The sequence below is a fragment of the Monodon monoceros genome, unplaced genomic scaffold (genome assembly GCF_005190385.1).
Source record: "Monodon monoceros isolate NGI ecotype Baffin Bay Population unplaced genomic scaffold, NGI_Narwhal_1 Super_Scaffold_16, whole genome shotgun sequence".
Lineage (NCBI taxonomy): Eukaryota > Metazoa > Chordata > Mammalia > Artiodactyla > Monodontidae > Monodon > Monodon monoceros.
The window spans coordinates 62,963,313-62,990,472 of record NW_021703772.1 but is presented as its reverse complement, the minus strand read 5'-3'; the positions used below and the strand labels follow the sequence as shown (position 1 = coordinate 62,990,472).

The following is a 27,160-nucleotide window of genomic DNA, read 5'->3' as shown; positions in this document are numbered from 1 at the left end:
AACTGATAGTCATTTTTATACATCCTCTGCCCTATCTCTCAACCATTGCCTAAACCCTGTCTCCAAGTTAGCTGTGATGAAGCTATGGATTTCTAATATTTGACCTTGACTCAATCTCCTATATATTCTACCTTTTTAGTTTCCCTAAAAGAGATGCCTAGATATCAGAGACTGGAACCTCTAGCCTGCAGGTTTCCCCTAATCCTACTCTTAATGTTGTCAGCATTGTAACTAAGATCTGACTCCATTTATGAGAGCCAAGAGTATAGCTTGGAGAGGAAGAGAAAACAGGCTGTAGTCATGGCTCTGTCACCAGCTAACTATGAGATGTTAGGTCAGACACCCCACTTAGAGTTTGGAAGGACAGACTTTTAAAACCATTTCCTGAAGTTTTTGGAGTCAAAACTCTAAGAGACCACAAGGTGGAGATAACTCCTTTATATAAGTAAAACTTTTGCACTGCCACAGAAGGTAGAACATCTCCCAATTAACAGAAGGTCAGGTTAGAGCTTCTTCATCAAAATAAGAAAAAAAAAAAAAATTTGCCAGTGCTTAATCTTACAGAATTTAGTTAACTATTAAAAAACTTTAAAATGTACTTGGATGAGAAAGTCCATACTTTAACCAAACAGGATTAAATTTTATTAACCCTGATTCTGTTGTTTACTTTTAAAAGATACTTAATTTTTAAATCAAAAAGATTCTAATATAATTATCCTACAAATGAGCAGCATTAATATAAGCATAAGACCTTTATTCGCTTCAAGCTTTAGCAAAATCGCATTGGTGTCCCTGTCACTCTCTTCCTTTCTTCATTTTCCTTCCTTAACTAGAGAGAGAAATCAGAGTGTCAACTTAATAAAATTACACTGGGTTATGGAACATTTTTGTTTCTCTAAAACTAATCTCTATATTTGATTTAGGTTTCCATTTATTTAAATATCTCCCTTCTGAGTTTTCCCTGCCTCATGAGAACTCTGGGAACATGATCTTCAGACCTCCTGGAAATCTGATTGTTCTCTGTAACAATGCTGAGCCATCTACCAGCTTCAACAAAAACAACAAAATTGAATTTTCTTTTCCTTCGTTCCTAACGCTCTTGCTTTTATTGTCGAATATTTACCCAGAAACTAGGGGGAAAAATTAAAATGCAAAAATTGAATATGATTGGGACTTCCCTGGTGGCACAGTGGTTAAGACTCTGCCTGCTAATGCAGGGGACACGGGTTCGAGCTCTGGTCCGGGAAGATCCCACATGCTGCGGAGCAACTAAGCCTGTGTGCCACAACTAGTGAGCCTGCGCTCTATAGCCCACGTGCCACAACTACTGAGCCCACGTGCCACAACTACTGAAGCCTGCGTGCCTAGAGCCCGTGCTCCGCAACAAGAGAAGCCACTGCAGTGAGAAGCCCAAGCACCACAACGAAGAGTAGCCCCTGCTTCCCGCAGCTAGAGAAAGCCCGTGCACAGCAACAAAGACCAAATGAAGAAGCTTCAAGATGGCAGAAGAGTAAGACGCAGAAATCACCCTCCTCTCCACAAATACATCAGAAATACATCTACATGTGGAACAACTCCTACAGAACACCTACTGAACGCTGGTAGAAGACCTCAGACCTACCAAAAGGCAAGAAACTCCCCAGGTACCTGGGTAGGACAAAAGAATAGGGGCGGGATCTGCACCAGTGGGAGGGAGCTGTGAAGGAGGAAAGCTTTCCACACACTAGGAAGCCCCTTCGCGGGCGGAGACTGCGGGTGGCGGAGGGGGGAAGAAGCTTCGGAGCCGCGGAGGAAAACACAGCAACAGGGGTGCGGAGGGCAAAGCGGGGAGATAGCCGCACAGAGGATCAGTGCTGACCGGCACTCACCAGCCCGAGAGGCTTGTCTGCTCACCTGCCGGGGCGGGCGGGGCTGGGAGCTGAGGCTCGGGCTTTGGTCGCAGCGCCGGGAGAGGACTGGGGTTGGCTGCGTGAACACAGCCTGAAGGGGCTAGTGCGCCACTGCTAGCCGGGAGGGAGTCTGGGGAAAAGTCTGGACCTGCCTAAGAGGCAAGAGACTTTTTCTTGCCTCTTTGTTTCCTGGTGCGCAAGGAGAGGGGATTAAGAGCGCCGCCTAAAGGAGCTCCAGAGACTGGCGTGAGCCACGGCTATCAGTGTGAACCCCAGAGACGGGCATGAGACGCTAAGGCTGCTGCTGCCACCACCAAGAAGCCTGTGTGCGAGCACAGGTCACTATCCACACCTCCCCTCCCGGGAGCCTGTGCAGCCCGACACTGCCAGGGTCCCAGGATCCAGGGACAACTTCCCCGGGAGAACGCACAGCACACCTCAGGCTGGTGCAACGTCATGCCGGCCTCTGCTGCTGCAGGCTAGCCCCGCTTCCGTGCCCCTCCCTCCCCCCGGCCTGAGTGACCTAGAGCCCCCGAATCAGCTGCTCCTTTAACCTCGTCCTGTCTGAGCGAAGAACAGACGCCCTCAGGCGACCTACACACAGAGGCGGGGCCAAATCCAAAGCTGAATCCTGGGAGCTGTGCAAACAAAGAAGAGAAAGGGAAATTTCTCCCAGCAGCCTCAGGGGCAGCAGATTAAATCTCCACAATCAACTTGATGTACCCTCCATCTGTGGAATACATGAATAGACAACGAATCATCCCATATTGAGGAGGTGGACTTTGGAAGCAACGATATATATATATTTTTTTTTACCTTTTTCTCTTTTTGTGAGTGTGTATGTGTATGCTTCTGTGTGTGATTTTGTCTTTATAGCTTTGCTTTTACCATTTGTCCTAGGGTCCTGTCGGTCCGTTTTTTTAATCACTTAAAAATTTTTTTTCTTAATAATTATTTTTTATTTTAAAAACTCTATCTTATTTTACTTTATTTTATTTTATCTTCTTCTTTCTTTCTTTCTTTTTCTTCTCCCTTTATTCTGAGCCATGTGGAAGAAAGGGTCTTGGTGCTACAGCCAGGCATCAGGGCTGTGACTCTGAGGTGGGAGAGCCAAGTTCAGGACACTGGTCCACAAGAGACCTCCCAGTTCCACATAATATCAAATGGCGAAAATCTCCCAGAGATCTCCATCTCAACGCCAAGACCCAGCTCCACTCAATGACCAGCAAGCTACAGTGCTGGACACCCTATGCCAAACAACTAGCAAGACAGGAACACAACCCCATCCATTAGCACAGAGGCTGCCTAAAACCATAATAAGGCCACAGACACCCCAAAACACACCACCAGACGTGGACCTGCCCACCAGAAAGACAAGATCCAGCCTCATCCACCAGAACATAGGCACTAGTCCCCTCCACCAAGAAGCCTACACAACCCACTGAACCAACCTTAGCCACTGGGGACAGACACCCAAAACAACGGAAACTACAAACATGCAGCCTGCGAAAAGGTGAACCCAAACACAGTAAGTTAAGCAAAATGAGAAGACAGAGAAACACACAGCAGATGAAGGAGCAAGGCAAAACGCCACCAGACCTAACAAATGAAGAGGAAATAGGCAGTCTACCTGAAAAAGAATTCAGAATAATGATAGCAAAGATGATCCAAAATCTTGGAAATAGAATGGACAAAATGCAAGAAACATTTAACAAGGACCTAGAAGAATTAAAGATGAAACAAACAACGATGAACAACACAATAAATGAAATTAAAAATACTCTAGATGGGATCAATAGCAGAATAACTGAGGCAGAAGAATGGATAAGTGACCTGGAAGATAAAATAGTGGAAATAACTACTGCAGAGCAGAATAAAGAAAAAAGAATGAAAAGAACTGAGGACAGTCTCAGAGACCTCTGGGACAACATTAAACGCACCAACATTCGAATTACAGGGGTTCCAGAAGAAGAAGAGAAAAAGAAAGGGGCTGAGAAAATATTTGAAGAGATTATAGTTGAAAACTTCCCTAATATGGGAAAGGAAATAGTTAATCAAGCCCAGGAAGCCCAGAGAGTCCCATACAGGATAAATGCAAGGAGAAACATGCGAAGACATATATTAATCAAACTATCAAAAATTAAATATGAATAACAAATATTAAAAGCAGCAAGGGAAAAACAACAAATAACACAAAAGGGAATCCCCATAAGGTGAACAGCTGATCTTTCAGCAGAAACCCTGCAAGCCAGAAGGGAGTGGCAGGACATATTTAAAGTGATGAAGGAGAAAAACCTAAACCAAGATTACTCTACCCAGCAAGGATTTCATTCAGATTTGACGGAGAAATTAAAACCTTTACAGACAAGCAAAAGCTAAGAGAACTCAGCACCACCAAACCAGCTTTACAACAAATGCTAAAGGAACTTCTCTAGACAGGAAACACAAGACAAGGAAAAGACCTACAATAACAAACCCAAAACAATTAAGGAAATGGGAATGGGAACATACATATCGATAATTACCTTAAATGTAAATGGACTAAATGCTCCCACCAAAAGTCACAGATTGGCTGAATGGATACAAAAACAAGACCTGTATATATGCTGTCTGCAAGTGACCCACTTCAGACCTAGGGACACATACCGACTGAAAGTGAGGGTATGGAGAAAGATATTCCATGCAAACGGAAATCAAAAGAAAGCTGGAGTAGCAATTCTCACAGCAGAAAAAATAGACTTTAAATAAAGACTATTACAAGAGACAAAGAAGGACACTACATAATCATCAAGGGATCAATCCAAGAAGAAGTTATAACAATTGTAAATATTTATGCACCCAACATAGGAGCATCTCAATACATAAGACAAATACTAACAGCCATAAAAGGGGAAATCAACAGTAACACAATCATAGTAGGGGAATTTAACACCCCACTTTCACCAATGGACAGATCATCCAAAATGAAAATAAAAAAGGAAACACAAGCTTTAAATGATACATTAAAAATGATGAACTTAATTGATATATATATAGGACATTCCACCCCAAAACAACAGAATACACATTCTTATCAAGTGCTCATGGAACATTCTCCAAGACAGATTGTATCTTGGGTCACAAATCAAGCCTTGGTAAATTTAAGAAAATTGAAATTGTATCAAGTATCTTTTCCGACCACAACGCTATGAGACTAGATATCAATTACAGGAAAAAATCTGTAAGAAATACAAACACATGGAGGCTAAATAACACACACCTTAATAACCAAGACATCACTGAAGAAATCAAAGAAGAAATCAAAAAATACCTAGAAACAAATGATAATGAAAACACGATGACCCAAAACCTGTGGGATGAAGCAAAAGCAGTTCTAAGAGGGAAGTTTATAGCAATACAATCCTACCTTAAGAAACAAGAAACATCTCAAATAAACAACCTAACCGTACACCTAAAGCAATTAGAGAAAGAAGAACAAAAACCTCCAAAGTTAGAAGAAGGAAAGAAATCATAAAGATTAGATCAGAAAAAAATGAAAAAGAAATTAAGGAAACAATAGCAAAGATCAATAAAACTAAAAGCTGGTTTTTGAGAAGATAAACAAAATTGATAAACCATTAGCCAGACTCATCAAGAAAAAAGGGAGAATATTCAAATCAATAGAATTAGACATGAAAAAGGAGAAGTAACAACTGACGCTGCAGAAATACAAAGGATCATGAGAGATAACTACAAGCAACTCTATGCCAATAAAATGGACAACCTGGAAGAAATGGACAAATTCTTAGAAATGCACAACCTTCCGAGACTGAACCAGGAAGAAATAGAAAATATGAACAGACCAATCACAAGCACTGAAATTGAAACTGTGATTAAAAATCTTCCAACAAACAAAAGCCCAGGACCAGGTGGCTTCACAAGTGAATTCTATCAAACATTTAGAGAAGAGCTAACACCTATCCTTCTCAAACTCTTCCAAAATATAGCAGAGGGAGGAACACTCCCAAACTCAGTCTACGAGGCCACCATCACTCTGATGCCAAAACCAGACAAAGAGGTCACAAAGAAAGGAAACTACAGGCCAATATCACTGATGAACATAGATGCAAAAATCCTCAACAAAATACTAGCAAACAGAATCCAACAGCACATTAAAAGGATCATACACCATGATCAAGTGGGGTTTATTCCAGGAATGCAAGGATTCTTCAATATACGCAAATCAATCAACGTAATACATGTTGCTCAATAGATGCAGAGAAAGCTTTTGACAAAATTCAACACCGATTTATGATAAAAACCCTGCAGAAAGTAGGCATAGAGGGAACTTTCCTCAACATAATAAAGGTCATATATGACAAACCCATAGCCAACATCGTCCTCAATGGTGAAAAACTGAAAGCATTTGCACTAAGATCAGGAACAAGACAAGGTTGCCCACTCTCACCACTATTATTCAACATAGTTTTGGAAGTTTTAGCCAAAGCAATTAGAGAAGAAAAAGAAATAAAAGGAATCCAAATCGGAAAAGAAGAAGTAAAGCTGTCACTGTTTGTAGATGACATGATACTATACATAGAGAATCCTAAAGATGCTACCAGAAAACTACTAGAGCTAATCAATGAATTTGGTAAAGTAGCAGGATACAAAATTAATGTACAGAAATTTCTTGCATTCCTATACACTAATGATGAAAAATCTGAAAGAGAAATTAAGGAAACACTCCCATTTACCATTGCAACAAAGAGAATAAAATATCTAGGAATAAACCTACCTAAGGAGACAAAAGACCTGTATACAGAAAATGATAAGACACTGATGAAAGAAATTAAAGGTGATAAAAATAGATGGAAAGATATACCATGTTCTTGGATTGGAAGAATCAACAATGTGAAAATGACTCTACTACCCAAAGCAATCTACAGATTCAATGCAATACCTATCAAACTATCACCGGCATTTTTCACAGAACTAGAACAAAAAATTTCACAATTTGTACGGAAACACAAAACACCCCAAATAGCCAAAGCAATCTTGAGAAAGAAAAACAGAGCTGGAGGAATCATGCTCCCTGATTTCAGACTATACTGCAAAGCTACAGTAATCAAGACAGTATGGTACTGGCACATAAAAAGAAATATAGATCAATGGAACAGGATAGAAAGCCCAGAGATAAACCTACACACATATGGTCACCTTATCTTTGATACAGGAGGCAAGAATATACAGTGGAGAAAAGACAGCCTCTTCAATAAGTGGTGCTGGGAAAACTAGAGAGCTACATGTAAAAGAATGAAATTAGAACATTCCCTAACACCATACACAAAAATAAACTCAAAATGGATTAAAGACCTAAATGTAAGGCCAGACACTATCAAACTCTTAGTGGAAAACATAGGCAGAACACTCTGTGACATAAATCACAGCAAGATCCTTTTTGACACACCTCCTAGAGAAATGGAAATAAAAACAAAAATAAACAAATGGGACCTAATGAAACTTCAAAGCTTTTACACAGCAAAGGAAACCATAAACAAGATGAAAAGACAACCCTCAGAATGGGAGAAAATATTTGCAAATGAAGCAACTGACAAAGGATTCATCTCCAAAATATACAGGCAGCTCATGCAGCTCAGTATCAAAAAAACAAACAACCCAATCCAAAAATGGGCAGAAGATCTAAATAGATATTTCTCCAAAGAAGATATACAGATTGCCAACAAACACATGAAAGAATGGTCAACATCATTAATCATGAGAGAAATGCAAATCAAAACTACAATGAGATATCATCTCAAACCGGTCAGAATGGCCATCATCAAAATATCTACAAACAGTAAATGATGGAGAGGGTGTGGAGAAAAGGGAACCCTCTTGCACTGTTGGTGGGAATGTAAATTGATACAGCCACTATGGAGAACAGTATGGAGGTTCCTTAAAAAACTAAAAATAGAACTACCATATGACCCAGCTATCCCACTACTGGGCATATACCCTGAGAAAACCATAATTCAAAAAGAGTCATGTACCACAATGTTCATTGCAGCTCTATTTACAATAGCCAGGACATGGAAGCAACCTAAGTATCCATCGACAGATGAATGGATAAAGAAGATGTGGCACATATAAACAATGGAATATTACTCAGCCATAAAAAGGAATGAAACTGAGTTATTTGTAGTGAGGTGGATGGACCTAGAGACTGTAATACAGAGTGAAGTAAGTCAGAAAGAGAAAAATAAATACCGTATGCTAACACATATATATGGAATCTAAAAAAAGAAAAGAAATGGTCAGGGGCTTCCCTGGTGGCGCAGTGGTTGAGAGTCTTCCTGCCAATGCAGGGGACACGGGTTCGTGCCCTGGTCCGGGAAGATCCACATGCCGCGGAGCGGCTGGGCCCGTGAGCCATGGCCGCTGAGCCTGCGCGTCCAGAGCCTGTGCTCCACGACGGGAAAGGCCACAGCAGTGAGAGGCCCGCGTACCGAAAAAAAAAAAAAAGATGAAAAGAACCTAGGGGCAAGACAGGAATTAAGATGCAGACCTACTAGAGAATGGACTTGAGGATACAGGGAGGGGGAAGGGTAAGCTGGGACAAAATGAGAGAGTGGCATGGACATATATACACTGCTGAATGTAAAATAGATAGCTAGTGGGAAGCAGCCGCATGGCAGAGGGAGATCAGCTTGGTGCTTTGTGACCACCTAGAGGGTTGGGATAGGGAGGGGGGGAGGGAGGGAGATGCAAGAGGGAAGAAATATGGGGACATATGTATATGTATAACTGATTCACTTTGTTACAAAGCAGAAACTAATGCACCATTTTAAAGCAATGATACTCTAATAAAGATGTTTAAAAAAAAAGACCAAATGCAGCCAAAAATAAATAAATAAAATAAATAAATTTATTTTAAAAAATTGAATACGATTCAATGTTATGCTATGTTTGAAACGTCAGGGTAGTGTTTAGTTCCTTCTCCCTTGAAGCTTATTAAACTCCTTACATAATGCATCTTGTAGTTATGAGTGGCAGCATCATGGACATAAATGAAGAACCTGTTTCTAGAACTAGAAGAGATGCTGAGTCCTTAATTGCAAGATGCAGTAAGCAACCATGCTTGCTAAACATTTTCTCTCACTGGATTCATCCTTCTGCTCCTGAGACAAGGTGTTCTTCTATGAAATTTATTTAAACCAACTCTATTAGATATTGAGACCTCTATCTATTTATTATCAATATATTAAAGCCAAAAGAGAGCCTTAATAATCCTTCCATCATAGTTATAAGATTGTTAAGTAGTACTTTATTCCAAATTTGGCATGGTGAATCAGTGTTTATAATTACTCCCAAAATGGATTCTCATACTGAAATTCTTTAAAGACAATTTAAAATTACATCATGTACAATGGATGTGCTTGTAATTAAAATATTCTCTGACTCATTTTCTTTATATATCTTGTGGTTTGGACCTTATTTTACTATAAAAATTTAATTTTTCATCCTAGTTTTAAAATCCCTTGATGTCCTACTACGTGCAGCTCTGTAACTAAACAGAAAGATCAAAGAGTCTGTAGATCATGGGCAGGTTGGAACGGGACTCAACAGATTCTAGGTTTACATGTGTCAAATAAACAGAAATGTTTGCTAGGTCACATGGTTACCAAATAAAGGACCTTCCGGTTAGGTTTGACAGAGCTATTCTCAGGGCAAGGCAAGGTGCCCAAGTTGATACAATCACAAATAATATATAGTCACCAACTTTAAGAAGCTTATAATTTAGTAACAGGATAAGACAACATGACCTGAAATAAGCCTCAATAAGAAAACTGCCATGAAAAGATTCAAATGAAGAGTAATGGGGGATCGAAAATGGGAGTATCAGGGCTGAAGAATGAAGTTCAGTGATTAAGCAAGGATTTGAGAAGGAGGGATGGTCACCTTATGTGAAAGTTAGACTGTACCCACCACAGCAATAGACATCCTGATGAAGAAAATTTAATATTGTTATATGTGCTGATTCTTCTCCTATCTCTTTCATTTTTATGTTGTTTTGAATGATGTTAAAATTAATAGTGTTCATTTTAAATGCACTCTTAAACAATTATTATAAAATTGTATGAACTGAACAAATGCCCATAAAACCTAATCAGTCCCCATTAATTTAAAATTTGTGATAACTTGTATATCAAACATTTCTGTTGTCAAACACTTTTGCCAAGGTTACTATAATTTAAGAAGGAGATTTAAAATTTTACAAAAATAGTTTTCAGATACCCTTAAAAATTTTTAAAGGATACCTACATAATCAAATAATCTGCTAAGTACCTGTAATTTGCTTGTGTTTATTAGAATGGTTCATCTAAGAACTATCAATTAAGCCTTAATAGCTCAGTTTTAGTTACCATGTATTCTTAAAAGTATCTAATTAATTTGTGTTTCTTTTAAAATATCATGTAAAACATTATGTAAAATTTAGAGTTTCCATCAGGTCTTAATGGAGTCTCCCATTTAGTTTGACTTAGTGAAATAATACTAGATAAAGGCCTTGAAAACTCATCTTCGCTTAAAGGGCATACAGTAGTCTCCAGGAGAGACTTCTTCCATCCCCCCATGAGCAATCGGTACCTGACCTTTCTGTCCTCTTCATAAGTAGACTTATGATCTACAAGTGCTAATGGTGGTTCAGGTCCCAGGTAAGAAAGCTGAGACTTGGACCGTTGCCGGACGGAAGCTCTGTAAGTAAACAGAAAGATGAATTAGCCTATAAATTATGGGCAGGTTGGAACAGGACTCAGCTGGTTCCGAGTTTACATCACTTGTGTCAAATGAACAGAAATGTTTGCTAGGTTACATGGTAACCAGATAAGGGAGCTTCCTGATCAAGTCTGATAGAGCTATTCTTAAGGCAAAGCTAATCAGTTTGGTTGCTGTGGACAGCAGGCTAGACCCTGATTCAGAGTATAACCGAGGAGGGAGAAAGAGAAGGGGGGCAAAGTTGTTCCACTAGTCCACCAAAAGAAGGTCCAAGACTCAAATCCATTCCAAACCCACACGGTTCTACTAATTGCTATAATGGCAATGGTCCATCACTGTTACCTCCCTTCTGTTTGTAGGTTGTAGTTTTGTTATCTCTCCTTCTCTCCCTCTCTCTCTTTCTCTTTCACCCTGATGTTTGCTTTAGCATAATGCCACCTGGATACAAATGGACCAGTAGGAGGAAAGAGGGCCACTAGTGAGGTTTTCTCCAGGCTATATACTGCCCATAGGGATGGATTCAGTTAACAAATCTCTTATTGAAATATAATTTAACTTGGTGTGTTCATTCATTCCCTCGACAGCAGCTTACCGTGCACCTACAACATGCAAACCAGTGCCAGGTGCTTTGGGGGATACAAAGACTGGTCAATTACAGACTTCTCCCTAAGGGGCTTTATAGAAGAGCAGTGCATGCATCCAACCCTGATGTAAGGGAGAATGTGGTAAGTGCTATAAGGCAGATTTAAATAAACAGTATGGAAATTTAAAGGAAAAAGGAATGTATGTCAGGTGTTACCATAAAAGGTTTCACAGAGGAGGTGGTTAAAGTAGGTTCTGGGTATCTGTAGGCTGGAGGGAAGAGCATTGCTGAGTGACAGAACAGTATAAAGAGAAGCATGGAGACAGAGTTACTAGTTATATATACTTAGTATAGAGCAGATACAGGAAGTAATTGATTCAAATTGTTTTGTTTTTTCCCTGAGATTTCTGGGAAGGAGACTCCTGCTCTCCTCTAGATTAAACTTGAAAGTATGTGACACTGGAAGCTGTTGGCAATTATGCCAAGGAAAGAAGCTTCCTGAAAAATGAATACTGAAAAATAAGTAGAGCAGAGAAGGAAAGAGAAAGAAACCATATGTATCTTGGACAAATCATCGAAGCCCCAGCCTTACTTGATGCCAAAGCCTCCTTGGACTATTTATTGAGTTATGTTAACTTATTCTTTCCCTTTAAAGGTTAAACCAGGTTGGCTTAGGTTTTCAGCCATTTGCAAATAGAGTCTTAAGTGATAGAGGCAATCCTGAAGACTTGAGAGGATAGAAGTTACACTATCAAAGCACTTAATCTGAAGAAGTACGGCATAAAGACAATGATTTAGAGATGAGGAGACCTGCATCGGCTGTGGTAGTGTGATCTAGATGGAGCTATTCGTAAGTCTCTCTCTGTCATCCGTATGCAGGTGAAGTTAGACTAAAACAAATACCAAGGTGGTGCCTGCCTATTATTGATGCTCATCTAGCCTTCTTGAGAAGGCAGCAACGCATCAACTGCATGACTCTAATTTGTTCCCATGTTCTGTTGATGGCATCGCCGTCCCCTTAGTCACCAGGTTCAACAGGCGCATTTATGTCAAGTCCTCCATCTTCCTTGCTCTTGCTCAAACTATTGCCAAGTCTCACTGTGATCAGGCATGAAACCACACCTCACCCCGATTCCCTGCTACCACACTGGCCTCCGGGACACCCCAATCCCCTCCCACTTGGCCTGAAACTCTGCAGCAATAGAGTCATCTCTTTAAGTTAGGTTAACTAAGGTTGAGAGGTCATCTCCCAAAAGTGTGAGAAATAGGTATGTGTCAGCTAGAGAGAGCAGAGTGCATGACAGGGCTGAGACTTAAGGTTATGGGCCTAAATAGAAACTCAGAGCAGTAGAAGCCAAGGTAGGAGTATGTGCAGAAGAAGAGGGCATCAAAATATAGCTGCCTACAGCCCAGTTCTGAGCATGGAAGACCTTGATCCTCGTCCCCTCAAATTTCTACTATTTCATCTTATACTTCTTAAATCTCTCTTTCTCTCATTCCCTGTTGCCCACCATTCCACCTGTCTAGCATAAGCTGTCCCAGTGAGACCATGGGCAGTAAGGGTGTGAGACAGGGGCCTGACCTGCCCCCTCTGGCCTGCCATAAACACCAGCATTAGAATTCTATCACACCCCTTTTCAGAAACCTACAGCATCTGCCCCTCCCTTCCTCAGAAGCTGAGTGCCACTTCCCACCACAATAAAAACAGCTAATTTGGGAATATATGTTCTCTCTGTCAACATTATTATTTAAGAAATTACTGTCATCCATGAAATTGCTCTTGAACCTAAAATACGTTACTAAAGAGAGACTTAGGCATCAGAAGGACTGAAAAAAGGAAATATGATACAAATGAACATTTCAATGAGTCATCTAAAAAAAACGATCTGTCAGCATACACAATAAGATATTTTTAACAGACCTTCTTACTCAAACTTATAAATCTTTCTCTGCAGGAGGTTAATAGCTACTTTCTGTGTATAGGTGGTATTTCTGTGTTTCTCTTCCCAGTCACTCAGATGGAGAATTTGTGAGAACTAATAGCTAAATAGGAAATATTTATATTAAAAATGGTTATCTGTTCCTAATAGTAAACTGTAAGTAAACTAAGTAGAATGGGAAAAATTTTGTTCATCTGAAAAATTAAGAAAATATTAATTTTCTTGTTGACATGACCATGAGATACATCTCTTTGCAACCTTTAATTTAGTGATCAAAAGAGTTGCCTAGTCATTTTCTGTGTTTAAGAAGTTAGTTGGTATCTTCAGATTGTGATTCTGATGACCTTTATAATTTTTTTTCTTCCAATCAGAAAAAAAGCTGGTTAAACATAATACCAGATGTCTATAAAAATTGCCTAACATTTTTGGCAATTTTTATATCTTTTATTTTACAGAGAAACATGAAGCTATTGTTTTATTACTTTCCAAATTCAAAAAAATTCAACAAAACTAGCATTTCTTAGAATTTTTCTGAATAGACTTGTTCTTAAAAGGAAAAATAAAAATCAGCGAATATTAAAAATAAGTAAATCTGTGTTTGAACTACTTGGAGTTGTTACCTGAATATTATATTTTAAGCTTCTTTAACCATTTTTCAATAAACAATTAGCTGCCTTGAATGAGCAAGTCCTAAACTGAGTCTTTGTTCAGAGCACAGCCTTGAATTAAATGTCCTAGAAATGGTAAACTCCATGGTGGAGAAATATGCTGTCAGTCTGTTGCCTACAAATAGTTTCCTACCTTAAGAAAAAAAGATCTTGAATAACATTTTCACAAATATAGACAAATACTCCTCAGCAGAATTATTCTTAATACATAGACTTTTAACATTAAAGGAACTATTTTTTTTAAACTTTTAAACCAGAATGAAAAGCTAAATTTATAGTCTTGCTATATAGCATGCTCCAAAAATATGCTTTGGAAGTCAATGCCCATGTATTGATCTAGGGGAAAAAAAATTCATGTTTAGGAAAATTCTCTTTAAACGTCAGACAATGACTCTCTTATTTCATCTAGTTAAAGAATGATTTGACTTTGGATGGGTAACTCTGGGAGCAGAAATATTTGTAATTCAATTACAGCTCAGCAGGTTGAAGAATGAAGCTAAAGGCATCAATTTGAACTCCATTTAAGACAGTGCTTCATACCACAGTTAGCTTTGGGAGACAAGTCTGAAGAGATTTTTTTAAAATCCCCTTTCTAAGCTTAATAAACAACGTTTTAACTACAGATTATCTTTATCATGACCCCTACCCTCAATAAAATGAGAAGCCAAATTTAAACAAAAAATCTCTATGAATTGGAGACAGAAATGTCAATATAGCAAGCAAGGATTCATCTGCATGTTCATTATTACACAAGACCTGGGGCTGTGCTTAAGTAAGGGCTCTCCAGGTTGTACCTGAGGTATTGCCAGAGGATCTTAGCTGCAGTGGGCTCCTAAGAACATCTGAAAACTTTAAAATCTGCCCCGAGACTTGAGCTTACCTTAAGCTAGCTTGGTAGCTCCCTCTGCTAAAGGTCTGTTTTCTCTCAAGTAAGGTATCTTCAGGTTCATCTTTTCCTATTCAACACAACACAAGTGATCCCTTAGTGTATACAATAAACAGAACCATATCAAAATAAAATTATTATTTACTATATTTCCCTAGCATATCATTACTATGTCTGATGCTAAAACAGTCTATTAACTTTATTGCAATAAATGAAAGTTAGCACTTGTCCAGCACATTCTAACAAAAACAACAACAAAAAAATCAAAATACTGAGCAAGATTGAATCTTTTGAACTATATGATAGCCTATGTGTTATCACCACAGAAATAGAAAATCTATAGATATAGCCGATATGAACCACAAAAAAACTTATGAGAAGCCTACTAGAGGTGGCAAAAAAAAAAAAAAAGATAGACGCACCAAGTTAAAAAACAAAACCAAAACTTTTCAGAATAAATCACATGTGTTAAACGTATACAGTCATTTTACCCAATAGCGTTCACAAATCCAGACGTGATATGGTACAGAAAGTTTGGAATGTTTGGTTAACGTAGGTTGAGGTAAACCACCAAACCTGAAAATTCAGATTGAAAAAGAGAAGGTACACTAGGGCCTGAAGTATCTATCTACATTAGTGAAAATAAGCATAAACCTTTTTAGCCATTGGTTAATTCACTCAGCCAACTAGAGGAGAGCTCCTACTGAGTGCAGGACACTCTAGGAAGACTCTCCTATTTGCAAACTGTGAGGGAAAAAAGGGATGGAATTGAAAGTTCTTCCACAAAAGACCTGTCTTTTAGCTCTATGACTTGATCAATAAATAAACCTCCTGAGCATTGTTCTTTCCTTTATCATCTATATAATGTCTCCCAGGGCTTTGAGGAGAACAAATAAGATACTGTATATTAAAATGCATAGAAATCCAAAAAACATTATATATAGCTAACTATTTAATATAATGTACAAGCATAATGGAAAAGGCACTTGCCCTTTATGTCTTTTTCATTAAAGGCTTGATCTCCTTGACTTTGCAAAGTCATTAGAGTGAAGTAAACTCCTTTCCTTTCCAACAGTTCTTCATGGGTGCCTCTTTCCACTGCTGTACCACGTTCAAAACCAATAATGACGTCTGCAGCTCTAACCGTGGATAGGCGATGAGCGACAGAAATGATTGTGAGCCCATGCTGAACCTGTAAGAGTGTACAGTGCACAGTTAAGCCAGACTGTAAGACAGAGCTGACATTGACATTTGGGCAGTCTCTGAATCCACAAGTAAGGCAGAGCCTCAGTTCCTGGGAAGATCCTTAAATAGGCTATACAGACATTAGAAAATGCCAGCGTGCTTTCTTGTGGCTAATAAACACCATCACATCACATCACACCAATCAGCAACTGGTCCGGTTGCTGCTCTTAATCAACAGCTGAAAACCAAAATGGAAATTTCTTAAATCACATATTTTATGTTAGACTTAACAAGATTTAAAATTTTACACGTGCAGCTTTTAGAAGCACATCATAATGTCTTCCATTCAACTGTAAGGAACATAGTGGGGAGCCAATATGTTCCAGATGGATACACTGACCCATGTATTCCTTCTCTGTCCCTCTTTCTGTCTCTCCTCTCTCCACAGCTGCCTTTCCTACAGCAACACAAGAATTTCCACACAGACTTATGAAAGGAACTCAGACTTTCAACAAACCTTACTCAGTGCCTCTTGCACCATGGCTTCACTCTCATTGTCCAGTGCCGAGGTGGCCATGTCCAAAAGTAGGATCTTCGGGTTTCGGACAAGGGCTCTAGCAATGGCTAGTCTTTGTTTCTGGCCGCCACTCATCTGGCCTCCTCCTTCTCCAACAAGAGTGTCAAATTGCTAGGAAGAAGGTGACATCAGTAATGAAGAGGAAGAATTTGAAGGATCCTGACCGATTCTTTACAAAGGTCCTTTCTAGCTTCCTCCTCAAGCATGAATTTTCACAGGTCTGCCTTTCACTTAAAAAGACTCTTTCCTGAAACAGGATATTATCTAATCAATATTTGTGTATAAAATTAAGATATTGATTTATCCTTTCATTCTGGGATGTAAAAATGTTTCTCTTCAGCTCAACTTCAAATAAAATGTTTCCACCACAATAAAAGTGGATCAGGGTCCTGAAAATCCATCTTAGAGGATTAGAGCATGTATCAAAGCATTGTCTCTTTTCTCTAGCTAGACAACACAGGAAAACACAACGCTAAAACTGTCTATATGTTATGAATGAAAGATCAAAGTAGCTTTAAAATCATTATCATGAATAGCAAACAGTTACTGAGTATCTTGCGTGTCTAGCGTTATACTGGAATCTCACAATGGGGCATTGTGGTCAGACTTTTATCTTGCTTATTATTAGCCAACATGAGTTGCACCTACCATGTAGAAAGCATGAATCTGAGCCCTCTACACATATCATCATATTTAGTCCTCACAGATGCCACATGAGGTAGGTACTATTATTCTGCTCAACTGATGCATAAGGAAATACTGGGGCCTGAGGAGGCAAAGTAACTTGCCCAAGTTCATAAGGCTTGCAAGTAGAGAAGCTGGGATTTGTACGGAGGCAGACTGATTCTAAAGCTTTATACTTTTTAACCACTAGACTATATAATACTCACAGCTGAAATCCTATTCCTACAAACATTTTAGAAGGCTGAGTAGGAAGTATTCTAGAGCACGGACTCTGGAGCCAGACCACCTGGATGAGATCCTTGTCTCTCCTGCCTTGAGCAAGTGACTTGATCTCTTGGAACCTCAATTCTCCATCGGTAGATGCGGATAATAATAGTAGCTGCCTGACAGGATGATTGTGAGAGTTAAATGAATTAACAGATGTAAAGTGCTTAGAACAGTGCCTGATATGTAGTAAGCACTAACTATGTGTAAACTAGCAATAATAACTCTTCCATTGAGCAGACCATTGGCCGCGAAATCCGTACAAGTATATTACTAGGGAGTTGGTTTTTGTTGTCGTGTTGTATAAAATGAAGATAAATGAGGAGATTTTGAATATGTGAGATACAGTACTGAAGACACAGTATTAGCTGCCCAAGCACAAGAAAATTAAAGAGCAGTGACAATGATAGCCATCAAAAGGGCATTGTGAAAGTTACTGCCACATGACAAACTTATCATCCACTTAGACAAATGCTTAACAGACAGAATAAGGAAATTGTATCTGGGTCAAAGGAGCTTTTAAAAGAAAGCTACCCCAGTTTGGTAGGTTTTTAATATATTAACAACAATATATTTTCAGACAAAGGGGAGAAACTCAAGATACATTTCTGGGCATAAAATTAAAACATGACATTAAGATTTTAATAATTTAGGAATCAAATGAAAAGAAATGCACATTACTGTGTAATTTTTTTGCCTTCTATGACTTCTGGGTTTCCCACTGGAATGAGAGGCTAGGGATACCTGTGGCAGGTCCATGATGAAGCTGTAGGCATTGGCTTCCTTGGCAGCTCGGACTATATCTTCCATTGTTGCATCTTCTCTGCCATAGCGAATATTCTCTGCAATGGTGGTGGAAAACAAAACAGGCTCTTGCTCCACTATCCCGATCTGAGCTCTAAGCCACTGAATGTTAAGAGAGCGAATGTCATGGCCATCCAAGGTCACCTAGAGAACAAGAATACAAGGTCACTTCTCTTGGAATCCTTCAGAGTTCTGAGTCATACTACTAGGCTGTACTTGACCTATGGGGAGAAAAAAAAGAGACCAACGAGATCGTAAAAGAAACACTTCCGCTTACAATGTGGCTGTTAATATAAGGATGACAACATAAATTGAAATCAAGTATAGCTGTAGGACAATTCACTGTAGAAACACAATTGGTATAAAGCTCACTTGATATAGTTTAACATGATTGGCCCAGGAGTAGAAAAGTTTTTAATTCCTTAATAAAGAGTAGAGTCAGTTATTCACCATACTTTGAATATTTTTATCTTTTGACTTGAGGCCAAAATGAACTTCAAAAGACACAATGAAAATAAGCAATGATCTCTATCTTGTATATATATGTTTAGAACAAAATCTTACTTTCTGGCCAGACTCATCAAATGACACTTGGCTGTTCAAAAGCAATTGAAACTGTAAGTGTGATAAGTAAATAAATATTACTGTTAGAAAAAAGTAAAAATTTTACATCAAGAAAACATGATTTCTATATATTCAGAACATAGTTATGGTGGTATGTAGCAAAGAATACCCAATCAGAGAACAAAGTGTCTGTGAAGAAAGAGAACCCTATCACATTTGCCATGTCACTCTGACAGTACATGCATTATATAGAGCTCATTGCATGGAAGTCATTTAATATACAGTCAAATGATCCTATCTAAAGGCATCACGGAGATGTTGACAAGAATGATTTTGAGGCAGAGTGAAAAGAGCATAGCCTTTGGCATCCAACAGATCTGGGTTCAGATCTCAATCTCTCTCCTTCCTCATTTGCGAAACGGGCATATTTATTTTTGGAGGTCACTGTGAAAATAAGTGATGATTTTCATAAAGCACTTGACATATAATATTGATAAATAGCAACTATTAATATTTTTTTTTAGTTTCAATCTATGTTGATAGTCAGACAAACACAAGGAGAAAGAAACAGTAGTTTTTGAACCTAACTTCTCAAAGCAATAATCAAGAGCTGTTTTCTGTTAATTCTGGTCATGTAAGCTTTCTTATACTTAGCGTTTGGAGAACCTTAGGGAACAATAATAATTTTGTTACAATAAGAAGAAAGAAATGGAAATGTTCCCTCACTGAAGAGGCAGCAATACCATTTTGAATGTATCTGCACATTCAGTTGCATCACTGAGCATATGGGCCGGTTATTTATCGAACACAACCACCATGGAGGGAATTAGTCCAGTTGGTTCCGTCAAAAATCATTGTCAACTATGCAGATGTCAGGACGGTCTCTGTGTATGCTAGGCCTTTGTGTCTGACCAATGTATAACCATTTGCAATTTCCTATCCCCGTGGATTAAGAAGTTTCTAGAAAATACCCACCATGCCTTCACTGGGGTCATAGAATCGCTGAATGAGCTGCAGTGCCGTGCTTTTCCCAGCTCCACTGGATCCTACCATAGCTGTCATTTCCCCTGATTTAATGACCATGCTTAAGTTATTTAAAATCTGCAGAGAAAGGAAAAGACCAATGTTCAGATTGCTGTCAATTAGGCTACAAGTTAGAATGCTTTGTGAGGACACTGTGTATGTGTTTACTTATGCCCTCAAAGCAATATCCACTGATTTCCCTCAATAACCAGAAAAATTAGTAAATAATGCCTAGGATGTGGTTTTAGCACTTAGCACATTACTTAGTAATAAACTGATAGCTGTAACCAACAAATAAAACACTGTTGAAGTAAATAAGCCAGGCCGAATTTGAAAAGTATGTTCTAGAATCTAATTTAAAATGTTTCTGACACGTCAGGATACCTCAAGGAGACTGTCCCAATTAGCTTAGGGGAGAAAGCCACTTAGCAGTAGAAGACTTTATTAAAACAAATTACTGGCATTGGGGATAGAAGATAAAACAGAAATGACATAAATGTATTTCAATTCAACCGGTATTTGCTGAACAGCTGTTATGAACTAGCTCCGAACAGATATTATAAATGAAGCTTTCAGTCATCTGTTCAAAAATCTTTACTAAGTACTACCTTGTGATCTATATTTCACAAAGCACTTTTACATATGTTGACATTTAATGTTTATATATATATATATATATATAGTGCTACATTACAGTAATCAAAAATATACTTCAGAAATGTTATCAGAATATATGTAACTATGTTTTATATACAGATATGTATGAGGTGTGTGTGTGTGTGTGTATATATATATATATATATATATATATATACCTACATTATAAGTATGTAGTATTAGAATTAAGTTGCATGGGATTGAGTTCTGTGGGGGTAATAGAAATAGTATTAAGAAAGGGTAGCTAACTATGGAAAACAGTACAAAGTTTCCTCAAAATATTAAAAATGGAACTGCCATATGATCCAGCAATTTCACTTCTGTGTATTTACTGGAAGAAAACAGAAACAATAATTTGAAAAGATACATGCATACCAGTGTTCATTGCAGTATTATTTACAATAGCCAAGATATGGAAGCAACCCAAGTGTCCATCGATAAATGAATGAAGAAAATGTGGTATACACATATAAACACACACACACACACACACACACACACACACACAAAATGGAATATTACTCAGCTCTAAAAAATTAAATCTTGCCATTTGTGACAACATGGATAAATCTAGAAGGTACTATGCTAAGTGAAATAAGTCAGACAGAGAAAGACAAATACTGTATGATCTTACATGTGGAATCTAAAAAACAAAATAAGCAAACAAGCAAAACAAAATGAAAATAGACTCAGAGATACAGAGAACAAAGGAGTGGTTCCCAGAGGGGAAAATAAGTGAAGGGGATAAAGAAGTACAAGCCTGCAGCTATAAAACAAAGGCACGTGGATATAATATACAGCATAAGGAATATGGTCAATAATATTGTAATAACTTTGTATGGGGACAGATGGTTACTAGACTTATCATGGTGATCATTTCATAATGTATGCAAATGTCAAATTGCTATGTAGTATACGTGAAACCAGCACAATACTGTACATCAATTACATTTCAAATAAAAAAATAAAAAGAAAGGGTGGCTAAAGATACTCTTTAAAAATGAGGGATAAGTCTCCTCCCAAAGCCAGTTCATTTGGGGAGTAGATCCTAGTTTTCCTGTGGGGTAAATTGGCTTTAAAGATATTTGCTCAGTAGGTGCGGGAAAACTGTAAATTTTCTTCACCATGTGCCCTGGACAATCACCTAGTACAAGACATGTGACCATAATATCACAAGATTGCCTTTCCTTCAGGGACGGATCTAGAGATCCTTGTGAACTTATGGATAGGAAATAAAAAACGTCAAAGACAGCAGCTTTCCTTTGCCACTTCATACCCTACCCACTCAGTGTCCCGCCTCCTGCAGGCTTTAAGGAGGTGGTTGATAAGCCATCCTTCTGGATTGTTCTGATTGTTTTGCAGTTTGTTTAGCTTGTACTCACAGTGACAGGATCTGCTACTCATCTTAACAGAGCATCACTCAGTTGACTTAACCTGAATGTGCTACCAGACTGTGTTCCCACCAGAGAGATTTGCATATATTATTATCACAAGGAATATGGTTTGTGGCCTGAGGAATGACAAGACACCTGAGGTCACTTCCAGAGAAATGTGTCTCCCTGCCTTGTTCCTGGAAAATAAGTCACGCTTCATGAAAACAATTATTCTGTGGCTCTGGAAATGAATCATCAAAGAAGAAATTGGCACTTACCTTCACCTCTGGTCTGGAAGGATAGTGGAAGGTCACATTATGGAATTCAATTTCACCCTTAATTCGATCCAACTTGTAACCATCTTCTGACATGCAGTCAATGAGGGGTTTCTGGAGTAGAATATAAAAGCAATATAGCAACAGCATGTATTATATGCATTTACTGTCCATCTCGCTTTGAACTGATTCATAAAACAGAACAACAACCAGGTTAAACACTGCAGTGATATGCCAAAGATAAGTTGCTTCCACATTAAATATGCACTAATGATAGTAATAATATTCACTACCATTCACTGAGAAATTAATGTGAGATTATTACTATTGTAATTACTATTACTATATAGTAGTATTAATATATTACATATATTTATATATAACCAAACTTACATAAATAATTAATATACAATTAATTATAATTAATATAAAATGTCAATGATCATATAATTGGTATAAAATATTATCACATTAATTTAATTAATTAGTATTTACTGTATACTACTATGATATATTATTACATAATGACAATAAAATAATATAATAGGTTGGCCAAAAAGTTCGTTTGGGTTTTTCCATAGATGTTATGGAAATATATAGTATTGATCTATAATTAATATATTAGTATATAATATATTGATATTATTATGGAGTATTGTACATTGAGATACCACAGAAGACAATGTACAAGGTGTTTTAATATGCTGTTTTCATTTATGTAATCATCACTGTAACCTAACTAGACAGGTGATACGCCCATTTGTTCACTTGAGGAAGCAGAGGCATCTCAAGAGGCCAGGGTCCAGTAGTACCCAACATTTAAGTATCTATTGTAGATGATGATTAAAACTAACGTTCTCAAGTGGTGTCTTCAAATATACCAACTTCCAACTGACATGCTGAATTCCACCTCTGTTGTTGTTAGTGGTGAGCCTAATTCAGAACTTAACCATGTTGTTAGGTCATCAGACAAGAGTGAGGGTCATCTCCATCTACCAGAACATTCCAGGGTCCCTCTCCCTCACTAGTGAGAGAAATTCATCATCATATCTCTATTTGGGGCTACAGTGTCATCTATTTCTTCTTCTTTGGTCTCTAGTAAAAATAATAAAATAATTTTTAAATGCCTTAATTTTTTGTAATCGTTTCAGGGGCCTCTCAGACTCGTCATCTTACTTGAGCATGCAACAACCCTAAGAATGAGGTAGACTTTGGATAGCTCTATGTGGTTTTCAACAATCTTTTTATACCCCAATAAATGAAACCCCAAAATATAAAACAACATATTGCCACCTCCCCGCTTCTGTTCTTGAATTTTTACCTCTCTAGCCTGACCACTGATGTCCTTCAATAACTTAACCAGGGAAATCCTAGCCAGGCTGCCAGGGTCCTTTACAAGCCTGTAGACTTTCTGTCACATTTAGAAGTTAATCTAATCTTACGAACTTGGTCTTAAAGTCCTGCATGATCTGGCCCCTTCCCATTCCTCCAGCCTCTGTCTCTTGCTCACTCTGTTCAGTCACACTGACTTTTAGTTCCTTGCACTCACCAAGCCCTTTTCCAACCTGGAGATCTCTTCCATGGATACCTCCCTGCTCTCACCTCTCAGGCATCTCCCCTCCCACGAGTCCCCTTTTGCATGGCTGATTCACCTCCTTCGGTTCTCAGCTCAGAAACGGTGTCACTGTCACTGTCACTCAATTTATTGAGTGATGGATTGTCACTCAATCCATCCCCTATCCCAACCACTATCACACTGAGCTATTTTATTTCCTTGCTTTTACTTATCACCATCTAATATTATCTTATCTTTGAATGTGCCTACTTCGGTATTGCCTATTTCCCATATGATATGAGAGCAGGGGCCTTATTTGTTCTATTTCACTCTTGCACTGCCAGCTCAGAATGGGGTCTGGCTCATGACAGCACTTATTTAAGTACTGCTGAATTAAGGGCATTGTGATAGTTTCTCATAGTTTTTAACATTGAGGATAAATTCCTCGTGAGTTCATTCCTCCCCCCCGCCCCAACCTGCTAATGGCCTTTACTTTTGGCTTTTACATACCCGGTCCATTGTCTCAAAAATGCTGGTGGCTGCCGCACGGCCAGCTGCAAAGGCTTCCAAACAGGAAGAGGCATTGCCAAGATTTAAAGCTCCTACTATGACACTGAGGAAAATCTGTAATAAAAAGAGACAAACATAGTTTCCATCAATTTGTAAATAGTCTTCACTGTCATTTGGGCTGCCCAAGTGAACTCAAAGATTTCTCAGAAATATTCTTCTGTGGGAGTTTGAAAGCTAAATAGCTCTTTGGAAACACTAGGAACAGTTTTTGTTCTGCAAAGTATCTCCAATTTTTCTGCTCTTTTGATTTAAAAGACTACATTATTTTTGATTGAACATCACTATTCTACAAAGAAGAACATGTTTTTAGATCAGTAAGAGGTCTAAACAAGGCAGCACATAGACACTGAGTGGGTTAGAGTAGTGATACGATAATTGATTCATTATATAAACAGCCTTATAATGTTAAAGACTTCTGGTTAAAGGGTTGTTGAAATGATAAAGACACTGTGATTAGCTTGATTGTCCTAGAGACTGGTACATGCAAAATATGCCTACTACTACTGCTATATTCCTGCTACTAGTGAACTAGTTTTTAGGATAACTACTGCTATACTACTACTAGCAATAATAACAATAATAGTAAGGTATGTGTTTAAGTGCTCTACTCGTATTACTTCATTTAATCCTTACAACAGAAGAGGAAACAGGTGTATGGAGGCTGCCTAACTTACCCAGTGTCTCAACGTGTATTAAGGGGTAGAGCATTATTTGAATCCAGGCTCTTGATTGACATTTTGTCCAGCTCCCAGGCTCATCTACTGCTGCTGCACACAAGTGGAGTGGCCAGGTTCCTGTGCAGAGCTGGTGAAGCTCTTCTTTGACTCACCAACCTGGCCATCTCATTAAGTTAGGGGAAGGCTACCTGATCATGATCAGATGTTCCTACACAACAGCACTCTGTTTTGCGTTTTGTTTTGTTTTTAACATCTTTATTGGAGTATAATTGCTTTACAAGGATGTGTTAGTTTCTGCTTTATAACACAGTGAATCAGTTATATATATATATATAGCCCCATATCTCCTCCCTCTTGCGTCTCCCTCCCTCCCACCCTCCCTATCTGGTCACAGAGCACCGAGCTGATCTCCCTGTGCTATGCGGCTGCTTCCCACTAGCTATCTATTTTACATTTGGTAGTGTATATATGTCCACGCCACTCTCTCACTTTGTCCCAGCTTACCCTTCCCCCTCCCCATATCCTCAAGTCCATTCTCTAGTAGGTCAGCACTCTGTTTTTAATCAGTGCTGTTTATAAAGAAGCAAAGAGGCAATTCCTCATGTTGGCCTCTAGGAGAAGCACAAGACTTCACCCTCTCAACCAAAGAATGAGCTTTAGTCATGTGACTCACATGGAGGCTGTTTCGTTGGCCACCATGTATTGAGGACTGGAGTTATTTTCTGAGCTAAAATAAAGGTTGGCACCTGCATGAATGTAGTCTTTTTCGGGTAATCAAATGAACTTAGTCTGTGGTGGTTTCATGAGCTGGATTCTTCCCATGGGTTATAGCACATCAGGGCAAAATACCTGAGTCCCTCCCCATTCTCTTTCTCCCTTATGGCTGGACCATGGGGCTTCTCAAAGCCAGTCAGGCATCTCCTCCCTCTCAGTAACCTCTCTATTCCATATATCCAGATGCTGTGGGCCAGCTCCTTCTTGCCTTCTCCCTGAATTCTCTACTCTATGCATGGGGACAAACATTCTCTCTTCAACTGTCCTTCATCTGTCCATCTGTTCTTTTCCTTAATTATGGCAGGTACTTCCTCCCATTGGCAGATTACTTACTCTCTCAAGCCCCAGTAGTTCATTATCTGTAACACAGGGGATAATGATCGCATATACCTCAAGGGATTGTTATGAGAAGTAAATGATAATGTGTGTAAAGGTGATTAATCCAATGTCAGCCACATAAATAATAGTGGTGATGATGATGAAAGAAGTGAGATTCCACACTTAGGAAGTGAGAAGATGAACAGACAGAGCAGTACTTGTGGTCTAATTTGTGTTAAGACCACCCTCATCAGAGGTCTTTCTAACTGAGCAAAAGAAGCCTTCCACATGTCCTAGTTCAGGGGTCAGTAAACACTTTCTATAAAGGGCCAGTTAGTAAAGAGTTTAGACTTTTTAGGCCATATGGGCTGAAGCTATTATTCAACTCAATTCCTCGACTATGTAGTACAAAAGCAGTCATAGATGGTAGGAAATGAATGACTGTGGCTATGTTCCAATAAAACTTTATTTATAAAAACGGGCCACAGGCTGGATTTAACTTGTGGGCCACGGTTTGCTGATTCTAGACCAACTCACTAGTGGCCTGAACTGAAGTTTAGAGTCAAACCCTTGCTCAGCCTGGCTTTGCAAGCACTACCTCAAGCAAACATCTCTCTCGGGGTCCTCAGGGAAAGAGGGAGTGAGACAGACAGAGGTACACATCCTAATACCATCGCAGTAGCTAGCACACATCATTTCTCACCCCAAATATCTCACTCTTCAGCCCTGTGGACTGTGGTGTGGGAAGAGGGAGGGCAAAAGAGACCTCTGGGGAATAATTTATCTGTGGGTGTGCTGTGCTGGAGAAAAGGGGATCTGTTCATAGAAAATAAACTTATGGTCACCAAATGGGAGAGTGGGGGAGGGATAAATTAGGAGTTTGGGATTAATGGATACACATTACTATATATAAAATAGATAAACAAGGTCCTACTGTATATCACAGGGAATTATATTCAATATCTTTTAATAACCTATAATGGAAAAGAATCTGAAAAAATATATATATACATATACATATATAAAAAACGGAATCACTTTGCTCTACACCTGAAACTATCACAACATTGTAAATCAACTAGAGTTCAATTAAATAAGTAAATAAATAAATTAAATTAAAAGGGATCTGTGGCCCCTTGG

At 38.7% G+C, this 27,160-nt stretch overlaps 1 protein-coding gene across 7 annotated transcripts in view; it reads right to left on the bottom strand.

Moving 5' to 3' along the window:
* Window positions 1-27,160, bottom strand: part of ABCB11 (ATP binding cassette subfamily B member 11) — a 95,216-nt gene that overhangs the window by 27,480 nt on the left and 40,576 nt on the right. For 5 of the 7 annotated variants that reach the window (XR_003793934.1, XM_029225204.1, XM_029225207.1 and 2 more), the window contains 8 exons: window positions 24,192-24,305; window positions 22,130-22,240; window positions 19,774-19,899; window positions 18,175-18,378; window positions 16,423-16,593; window positions 15,711-15,912; window positions 14,715-14,790; window positions 10,520-10,622 (listed from right to left, as the gene is read on the bottom strand). Coding sequence is in view for 5 of the 7 variants with exons in the window: in XM_029225204.1 (XP_029081037.1) it covers window positions 10,520-10,622; window positions 14,715-14,790; window positions 15,711-15,912; window positions 16,423-16,593; window positions 18,175-18,378; window positions 19,774-19,899; window positions 22,130-22,240; window positions 24,192-24,305 (1,107 nt within the window). In the remaining 2 variants the exon portion in view is untranslated. Of the gene's footprint in view, window positions 1-10,514; window positions 10,623-14,714; window positions 14,791-15,710; window positions 15,913-16,422; window positions 16,594-18,174; window positions 18,379-19,773; window positions 19,900-22,129; window positions 22,241-24,191; window positions 24,306-27,160 lie in introns of all 7 variants that reach the window. The other 2 variants (XR_003793935.1, XM_029225208.1) reach the window with 1 other exon arrangement.